At 40.9% G+C, this 10,333-nt stretch overlaps 1 protein-coding gene across 3 annotated transcripts in view; it reads right to left on the bottom strand.

Moving 5' to 3' along the window:
• The window catches only part of TPP2 (tripeptidyl peptidase 2), a 44,836-nt gene extending 36,153 nt beyond the window's left edge, over positions 1 to 8,683 (bottom strand). For 2 of the 3 annotated variants that reach the window (XM_031613752.2, XM_031613751.2), the window contains exons 1-6: positions 8,445 to 8,682; positions 3,198 to 3,326; positions 2,699 to 2,794; positions 1,934 to 2,038; positions 1,183 to 1,307; positions 321 to 484 (exon numbers count right to left, since the gene is read on the bottom strand). In XM_031613752.2, the coding sequence (XP_031469612.2) occupies positions 321 to 484; positions 1,183 to 1,307; positions 1,934 to 2,038; positions 2,699 to 2,794; positions 3,198 to 3,326; positions 8,445 to 8,606 (781 nt within the window). In that variant the 5' untranslated portion in view covers positions 8,607 to 8,682. Of the gene's footprint in view, positions 1 to 320; positions 485 to 1,182; positions 1,308 to 1,933; positions 2,039 to 2,698; positions 2,795 to 3,197; positions 3,327 to 8,444 lie in introns of all 3 variants that reach the window. The other variant, XM_031613754.2, reaches the window with a different exon arrangement.
• Positions 8,684 to 10,333: the final 1,650 nt, after the last annotated feature.

The following is a 10,333-nucleotide window of genomic DNA, read 5'->3' on the forward strand; positions in this document are numbered from 1 at the left end:
ATATTCAAAAGCAAAATAAAAAAGCTGCTTTGAATTAAGGTTCATTGGCTAATGCCAGTAAGATGCAGGAACATCTTAAAGAGTAACTAAAGTGTACTATATACACATACACATGAATATGGATAAAAAGTTGACTGAATTTCAGGCACAAAAATGTAAGCAAGTTCAGTGACAAGACGTTTTTATGAGTTTACTACAGGAAATACATATAATGATTTTTTAATGCCTTTAATCCCAAGTAACAAAATTGAGAACCAAACTGCTACTTCTCGTGATACCAACTGAGCAACAAAACTTTTCTTAACATTACTTTCACTTACCTCCACTTGTCACAATTGAAAGAAGGTTTCCTTCATCGTATATATTAACAGAATAATTCAACATTTCAGATGTTCCAAAGGATCCGTATTCCTGAGCCTCTTTGTAGGTTCTCAACACTGTACAGCTAGTTAAGTCACCGCTCTCACTTGTATCTATGCAGGCTCTGTTGATGACAACAATTAAAAAAAAGATAATTTTTCAACTGCTATGCACTTCCAGTTATTGTTCCTCCCCCTACAGAGAAATACCACAAAGACCTCAACATGTCTGGCCCTGGGTTGACAGTATCTTAGTTCATTACGTCAATACTTTAAAACTTGGTCTTTTATAGTTAGATTCAGAAACTACAAAGATCTCTAAGTTAAATGATTTTCAAGTGCTACTAAATTCAAGTAATGCTTGCTTTACAAAAAGAAATGTAAATTCAGGCAATTCCTTCAGAGAAGGAATTGTACTTAAAGCTAGCAGCTCAGTACTTGTGCACAAACATCTGAAGTCTCAGCTACTGGCTTGTATGATGCACATTAATAGTCAGGAAAAGTGACACATTCCGAAGCATGCAATTTCTATTTCCTCCCCTCTTCAGTTTCCTATTACCAATGCGTACTCAGAGCAATTTTATTCTTTGCCTTAAAAGAAAAAACTACAAGCTTAATAAAACCAGAGTGATACAAAGTGTAAGACTTCATTCTATGCCATCTTCATTTAGAATCAGAACTTCGTCATGATATAGGACCATTTCAAAGCAAGTAATATTTCAGAACTCTACAGAAAAGCAGATGTAAAAATTAACATAGTACTTAATGCAAACTATTGTTTTATATGTTTAAAATATTTTGTTTCATAAGTTTGGGTACTTACCTCCAGGTCTCACCATCATACCATACTAGACAATCATATACTGGACCAGGATCACTGTATTTTTTCTCAAAAGAATTTAGCAGTTCCACTTGATTTTGAAGTTCCTCCTTCATTAGCTTATTTACCTGACACAGCAATAAAAATTAGAGTATTACTAAAACTATTACTAAGTAGATATGAATATAATCTTAAGCCCTATTCCTTTCTGATATTAAATATTTGCTCCATTACTTCACTGGAAACAAAGACTATGACAGAAGTCACAGACATCAACAGTCTTCAACAGTGTTCTATCTATTCTTGGCCTATTATGTATAGCTCTGACTTCTGTGATTATTGTATTTCATATCTTTGTTTTTTCTACAGACGGTTAAATGACACAGAAGCATCCCAAGAAATTTCTGGTATTTCAATGAAATAGTATCTAGTTTACAAAAGAGAGGATATGTTTAAAAGATTCCAACTTTGAGCACAACAAAGATGATCAAAAGCTAAAAATAAAACTTACTAAAAATACGGTATGAAGTATTTGAACTAATAGCCTTTTTATAATCAGCAGCAGTTTAGAAAGTTAACATTTGGCAAATCAAGTAATCACCCACATACTGTGTCGTTTTTTTTTTTTTTAAAATGAATCAGAAGACGCAGTGATAAATTATCACAAACATCCTTCATTCACTCATATAATAAAATATTTTAATCCTCTCAATCAGTATCAAATTGTTACAAGCTCACAAAAAAGTATACTAACTTGGGAGGGAGAGCTATGAGCAGCATCAAATTCTTCTTGTTTCCTACAGGCCTCTGCTAGAGCTAGTCTGTGAAGAGGATCCCAGAGCTTCTCCTTGCGTTCTTTCTGTAACATAAAACTTGGTTCTTCAATATATGTCATTTGCAAGTTATGATTTCAGACACAATGACTAAGAAGCTCAATACAATACTACAAATAAACAACTGCTACCCTGGAAAAGTAAATAGATACCAGTAGTACTAGACTTTCTGACTCAAGGAACCTGTGTAAGGAGGACCATTTGACCATCTTAATGGCTGTTTAAGAGGGCACATAGTGATAGGACTAGGGGGAATGGTCTTAAACTGAGACAGGGAACGGTTAGGTTAGATATTAGGAGGAAGTTTTTCACACAGAGGGTGGTGACGCACTGGAACAGGTTGCCCAAGTAGTTGTGGATGCCCCATCCCTGGAGGCATTCAAGGCCAGGCTGGATGTGGCTCTGCGCAACCTGGCCTAGTGGTTGGCAATCCTGCACACAGCAAGGGGGTTGAAACTAGATGATCATTGTGGTTCTTTACAACCTAGGCCATTCTATGATTCTATGATCTGCTGTGACTCTAAAAATTCACAGAAGAAATGGATTGTGTCAAAATTAAGCAACGATCAACATATGGCTAACAGCCTACATGTGTTAGTAAAGCATATACCATAGTTTTCTAGAAAAACCTCTACATTAAAATACTGAAATACCAACACACCAGAAGCAAAAATATGATTTCTCACCTGAATCCTCTCCTTCAGAGCTTTAGGATATATGTCATAGCCATTTTTTATCCCAATATGATATTTGCCAGAAGGATTTACCCAGTTTGCTGGAATCTACAGAAAAGTATATTAAAGAATAGGTTAATTAATAGCAGCAAACAAGAAGTTCAATACTGAGCAAGGGAGTTTAGCAGAACAGTCTTGAAAATATTAGAAATCAGTATGAATTCATGTGACGCTGCAGATGAATACTTTTCAGTATCCGTATTTTTAAAACACAGCCCCAGTTAGCTGTGTTTTCTGGTAGAGGTCTAAGCATATAACTACTATCAGTGAGGACAAATGTCCTATTGTGATGAGTTAATAGGATGATAAGGACAAGTATCTGAATGTTTAGCTTCTTATCTTACTGTAATTTAAACCCTCAGTACAATAAATTCATTACTCTTAATAACAACAGGAAAAGAGAGCTGGTAGCTGCCCAGGGGTCTCCCTGTAGGACCACACAAATTCTCACCTTTAAAGTTCTTCCCGAGAGACCAATGATTTCTCCATCTTTAGCTTCTACAACAGTACATGTAGTTACATCACCACTGCCAGTTGTATCAATTATATCAATTATCTTGGGCTTCCCATCAGTTGTAATCTGAAAACATAAGCAGAGAAGAAAATTAAAGTGCAGTTGAATAGCCCCTAGCCATTTTTCCTTTTTGTTAATTAAAAAACCAAAAAACCAACAATCTAGTAACTTTGTTAAGCTTTAACAGGATGACAGAAAAATACCTTGAAATCAGTTTAACTTTCAGTGAACCAAGAAAAATACATCTATCTTCCTGGCTTATAAGTCTTTCCTAATTTCACAGAACTACTATTTGCAAAATCAAACATTTATGTTTCAGTGACTGGCAACACTGCTTTCACTCTTTTTTTCCCCCCACTGTTCCAGCCCTATTTTGCAGTAATGATAGCACAAACCTAGAAAGATGAAAGGTGCTGAACTACATGCAGTTACAAGCTTGAGTTTTAACTAAGCACAAATCTACAAGGAACACAAATTACCTCACCAATTATTTTTCTGTTACAGGGATTCTGTATCATGTTTTAATAAACCTGAAGTGCTAGGAGCTGTCCTCCAGTCCCCTGGTAAAAACAGGTTTAAATGGTTAAGTAAAAAAAAGTAGTAAGTATAAGCAGGACACTGATTCCTATATTCCAGAATGTAATAAATACTGCTTTTGGAGAGGCTAAGTAAGAGAACCCATTCCATAAACCAACACTGTTAATCCGTCCATTGAAGAGTGCTAAGAAAACTGTTGTAACAGTCCTCCGGTGGTCAGCACTGGGACCGATACTCTTTGATATCTTCATCAATGACATCAACAGTGAGGTGAGTGCACCCTCAGCAAGTCTGCAGATGACACCACGCTGTGGGGTGCAGCTGACATTCTTGAGAGATGGGATGCCAACCAGAAGGACCTAGACAGGCTTAAGCAGCGAGCCCAGGAGAACCTCACGAGGTTTAACAAACCTAAGTGGAAGGTCTTGCATCTGGGTTGTGGCAATTCTTACTATCAATACAAGCTAGGGGATGAAAGAATAGAGCACAGCCCTGCTGAAAAGGACTTGGGGTAATGGGGAACAGTAAGCTGGACATGAGCAAGCAATGTGCCCTCACAGCCCAGAAAGCCAACGGTATTGTTTTGTGATCAGTAGGTCGAGGGAGGTGATCCTGCCCCTCTTCCAATGAGTCTGGAGAAAAGAAGGCTCCTGGGAAACCTGAAAACAGCCTTCCAATATCTAAAGGAGAGATAAGTAAGAAAGGGTCTGCTGTGAGAGGACAGGGAGAAATGGTTTCAAACAAAAGATGACAGATTTAGATTGGATGTAAGGAACAAGTTTGCTTACAATAAGGGTGGTAAGACACTGGTTATCCAGAGAGGTGGTGAATATCCTGCCCCTGGAGACATTCAAGCTCAGGCTGGACGTCCCTGTTCATTGCAAGGGAATTAGATGAGATGACCTTTAAAGGTCCCTTCGAAACTCTATGAGTCTATGATTTTAACCTGGTAATACACCTGCTGAAACATTTAAGCAGCAGTAAAAACTTACTTGAGAAACAGAGCACCAAAGCACTCACACAATACAATTTTCTTGTGCTAATAATTAATTCTTTCAGATGCCAGTATCCACTGACAAAGAAATCAATAGTTACTCCAATCATAAAGCAAGTGAAAGTCAAAACTGAGACTATCCAAATCAGACACTTCAGTTGGAAGCACATGGTAATCTAATTTATTTACTGATCACGAGAAAACAAGAAGGAAAAATAATCCAAGGTGATGACCTGTTTGAAGCAGACAAATTGCACAGCAACAGGTGGCCCAAACACCAATTTATGCTATGGTGAGCTTACGTAGTTTTGAAAGTTGTTCTCCAGCCAGTCCAGAAAAGCCGTGTGCAACTCCTGCACTTTGCCTTTTAGGTGAACAGTAGGTCTACACTCACACGTGAGTTTGTACGTACAATTAGACACAACAATTCAGAGATCTACATCAGACAAAAGAAACCCAGCATTTCACTTGCAAAGGTCCAAGGTTCAATTCCTAGTGGCAGAGATCCAGCCAGAGTCCGCCATTCAGTGCAAGTAACTGATATGGCTTCTGCTGCTGACACAAACTGTTTGGACTACTGCCCACCAGTAATAGTGCTACAGTGAAACTCAGATTTCAGCTTGTTTTTCCCTTCTCAAGTCCTGCAATTCTGAGAAAAACAGAACCAAGTGACCTTGGTTAATTTCCTTGTTTGATCAGAAGGTCCAGAACTAATTAATTTATTACAGACAGGAGGCATCTGCATTGAAATTCAAAAGTAGAGAATTTCTATACAGTGAAAAGTATCTTATAGAATTATTAAGGTTGGAAAAGACTTAAGATCATCTAGTCCTACCAGTACTGCCCACTATGCCCACATCCCTTTGTACCACATCTACACATTTTGTGAACACCTCCAGGGATGGTGACTCCACCCCCTCCCTGGGCAGCCTGTGCCAGGGCCTCAACACTCTTTTGGAGAAGTTTTTCCTTATTACAGGAATCACTGAGGTTGGAAAAGACCTCCAAGATCACAAAGCCCAACCGTACACTTACCATCAATATTTCCCACTAAACCATGTCCCTTAGTACAATACCTAAACGTTGTGATGTTATGATTTATTTACAAAAAAATATAATTCTACTTTTTTTTTCTTAGTTGTTTGAAAAACTAGTTTACAGCAGAATTATATTATTGTTTATACATATCCACGTGCTTTCATGCTAACTCTGACTTTGCAAAACACAAAGTAGGTTATTTCTGAAATGCTCAATATATCTGCATAATCCTGGCAGTTGATACATATAGTAGTAGCAGAGTAGCACCACTATCTGTGACAATGCTAATTAAAGGGCAAAGACAGGTGTATTTGAGTGTATTTTTGCGAGATCATACAACTTTACTTCACAGCAATGCAGAAATGACAGTGTAGGGATGAACAAAGACAATACATAATATCCAGCCACAACCCTATCAAACTTATGGGCCCACTCGAAAGTTCATCAGGATTTCACAAATAACAACAGGAAATAGACTGTACCAAAAAGGCTGAGAAGGGAAGAAACCAGCATGAAAGAAGCAGACAAACTGAACTGTGAGTTGGGAGCACCAGGTGGAGCATAAAGCAGTGGTAGGCTAGGAAAAAGAGTTCCCTAGAGAGCACTGTCTGCAAAAGGTTCAAAAAAGAAAGGAAAATTTGTACAAGGTTAATGTTTTATCCAGAAAAGAAAGCAAACTGGCAGAAAAAAAACTACTGGCTTAAGTTCTGTTAAGCCCAGTAACTACTGTCTTTATAGCAACAAATGTTCAGGTAAGAAAATAAAAATGAAGGTACTTCGTTGTTATACTGCCCCCCAGCAAATGATTGCATGTAATACGTTTATGGTATCAGTGTTCAAAAATCAAAGCATAAAATAACAAACAAAGTAAAAACCCCAAAAAAATGAGACACCAGGGAGCAACAAAACACAAACTTCTTTGATTTGACTAAGATCCCCACTACACTCAAAACAGGGCAGGCTCACTCTGGCCTTTAAACAGTACTGACACTAACTTCAACTAAAAGCTGTAATGCTTATTAACCTTCCAGGATATACTGTCCTCTTCACTTTAAACAAGACATTCAATTTGTGGCAGCTGAGAACTGATAGTAAGTCTGACAGCAAGAAAAAGCAGGAGTAAAGAAAGTAGCAGAGAGGCTGACATCCCAAAACTGGAAACTGCCTGTCCCAGTACAGCTTCTCTTCCTGTGCAGCATGCTGTTTATCTGCAAGACGGTCTTACTCTGGAGAGGCAAGACTTAAACTGCCCACTTCACTGAAGAGGGAGGACATTCTCTTTCTGAAGCAATGTTTACAAAGCTATGCTACATTTTGTGTGTGGCCCATGCATCCTTTATAATTTCCTGCACTTGAAATTTCATCTTCCATACAATGAAAACAGGGCATCTCAGGCTCATATGGATTTTAAATCCTCTTTGTCTTAGACCCAAGCATATCAATTTGCTTGAAATTTACACCAAAGCAAAGCTTCCCCTACTGCTCATGCTATTTTTGGTTCACCACTTCTTGTTTACAGCATCTAGAAATTTAAGTTTTTTGCTTCCACATGGAAAACTTCAGAACTACGCACGTCCCCTTTATATTCCTGTCTACATAACTGCCTTTTTATAGGATGGTTTGGGTTGAAAGGAATCTTAAACCTCATTCAGTCCCAACCCATGCCATGGGCAGGGCTGCCACCCAGCAGCCCGGGCTGCCCAGGGCCCATCCAACCTGGCCACATGTGCCTCCAGGGATGGGGCACCAAAGCCTCTCTGGGCAGCTGTGCCAGCACCTCACCGCCCTCTAAGTGAAAAATTCCCTTCCAACACCTAACAAATCCCCCTTCTTTTAATTTAAAACCATTCCCCCTTGTCCAATCACTATCAGACCACGTAAAAAGTCAGTCTTCATCTTATTTATAAGTCCCATTTAAGTATTGGGATGGTATTATCTTGCTTACTTTTTGGCTAGGTTCATTCCAGCTTAACTCAAGTGAAGTGACAGCTGCCCAGTGCCACTTTCCAGCCTATCTGTCCTCTTCAATTATCCCTTTACTTGCTTGAACAGTGTAAGGAATCAGCGGGGAACACTGGGCTAACAACCTGCCAAAGTGAGCTCCCTGAATTGGGTTATTCAAGAGTAAAACCTGTGCCAAGCAAAGGGTAGAAATCAGCAGTGCTTATTTAACATACAGGACGCAGTATCCCAACAAGCTGCGTGCAACTTTCCCTAAATCTCTTCTCAAGGCTGCTACATCTGATGGTAAACATGGTGACAGGAAACTGGAAGTGATATAAGAAGTAATACACGAGCCACACGATAAAGACCTGCTAGCAGACGAATTGAAAACCAACAAGAAAACGCCGAGATGGGCCGACATTTAAATCACCCGCACAGATTTACAAAACGTAGATCTCGCAGGAGCAGCCATTGTGTAACAGGAGGTGCAGACAAAGCCAGGCGGGCTGTAGTCCCCGCAGGGAGCGTCGGGACCGGGCCGGCAGCAGCCAACCGCAGATGTCCCCTCAGTGCCCGCAGCCGCTCGTGTCGCCGCCCGGCCCGGTGCCCGCCCTCCGGCCGCGCAGCTGCCCGGCGCCCAGGTGCGGTGACTCAGGGCCTCTGCCCGTTACCTGCATGCCCGGAGCGCCCGGGTCCACGCCGGTGTCCAACACGGCCAACAGCACCCCCCGCCCGTCGAAATCGGGGAAGCGGGAGAGGAAGGCAGCGGCTCCGGTCTCCTTCTTGGGCAGGAGACCGTGGAAAGGGAAGGGCTCCTCAGCGGCGGCCGCCATGGCGGGAGGGCAGACGGGGCCGCGAGTCAACGGGCGCTAGGGATGGGGCTCGGCGCATGCGCTTGCGCACTGGCCCGTGAGGGGAAGCATCCCCTGGAGGCACACGGCGGGGGCGGGATCGGGCTGCAGCAGCCAATCGAAGCGCGAGAGCTGGAGCGCGCAGGGAGACGTAGCCAATCGGAAAGTCGGCCTTCCCCACGTGCCGGGACCGCGGTCTTAAAGTGACGGGCAGAAATACTTCGGGGCCGTACGGCCGTGGAAGAGAACAGGCGTAGGGTGGGGTGGACGCGCTGCGTAAACACAGCGTAACGCTGCTGGATCGGGATGTTAATGGAGGGCTGGGGCTTCGCTGCCCCCACGCGCCTCCCAAGGGACGTGGCTGTAACGCAGCGTGGGGCTGTGCCCGGTTATGTCGGTCGTAAACAAAGTGAATGTTTACTAGCGTGTCAGAAGCCATACGTATATAATAGAGAAAAGCTGGAAGAACCCTAGCAAAAATGGCCTTCTTGTTGTTTGTGCGGCTCATTTTGTACCACTGGCTGCATCCGTGGCCTTAGAAACCTACAGAGTACTGCAGGATTATTGTGCGTATAAAATACCAAAATGAACCTGAAAGTGCTGCTTTATAAATGCATATTATGTATTTAAGAAAAGAGAAGAAAAGAAAAAAAGAAAAATGAAAATAAAGAGCCAAAGCTGTACCATATGTGGTGCTCACTGTGTGACTCAGTCTGTTCCCTTCCCTCTTTGGCTTTCTGTCATAAATCAAAATTTCACATTTTGGTATCCTGTGCTTGATTTCCTTGGAATACTGCTGGTATCTGATAGTCACGTTTGGTGTCTTTTGGGATTACATAGAAAATGGCCTGGTCTTACTTCAGGAGAGAGAATTACTCTGACAATGTCATTGTTCACTGATGTATTATTTAAGTCATATCCAACTCGCTGTCCATGTGAGGTTAGTTTTCTTCTGTGTATTGTTGCCAGTACGTCTCAATAGAAGAATGCTTGTATTTCTGGAAGCACCTTGAGATTGACAGAAGCCTAACGCATCCTATTCCCAGTACATTTTGAGACATTGAACAACGTCAAATTCTCTGAATATTTTATATCCCATTCAATACACAAGCTGTGTGTTACAGACTGGATATATACTTGCTGCTAGCTGAAAATCTCTGTTCTGTTGCCCTGGGTCCTAGAGGCAAACAAACCGTCTAATGAGCAGTTCCATTAGCTGTACCCTATAGCTCAGTGATGCGCACTGCCAAACAGCAGAACAGGTTCTGCAGGAAAAATCAGGCTCTGAGGAAGGTGTGCCAAACATCTTTTAACAGATTAAAACAATAACAAAGAGAAGAAAGAAAATTTAATTTAATTTACAGTCTTTAAAACTCATAACCCTATTTTAATATAATTACTGTGTGTGATGACACAGAGTTAAGGTTAAATCTGTCCTTCTTACTGAACCTTTGCGGATCTGAACACGCAGAATTTTTTTTTTTAATTTTATATTTAATCCTAAGCTTCTCAAATTTCTTATATTTACTTTGGCTATACAGCTTGTTCTACTAATTCTGGAATATATTTGTTTTTTAATGGTGATATCCACCCTCAGCACTGATTCACATTACTGCGTCTAAGTTTCTGAATTCTATGTAATAAATAGAGCTTTGTTTTGTTATGAGTAATAATGTTGCTATTTCACAGAAGTAAAGGCTGCCATACTG

Source organism: Phasianus colchicus, chromosome 1 (genome assembly GCF_987193195.1).
Source record: "Phasianus colchicus chromosome 1, bPhaCol1.hap1.1, whole genome shotgun sequence".
NCBI classification, from domain to species: domain Eukaryota; kingdom Metazoa; phylum Chordata; class Aves; order Galliformes; family Phasianidae; genus Phasianus; species Phasianus colchicus.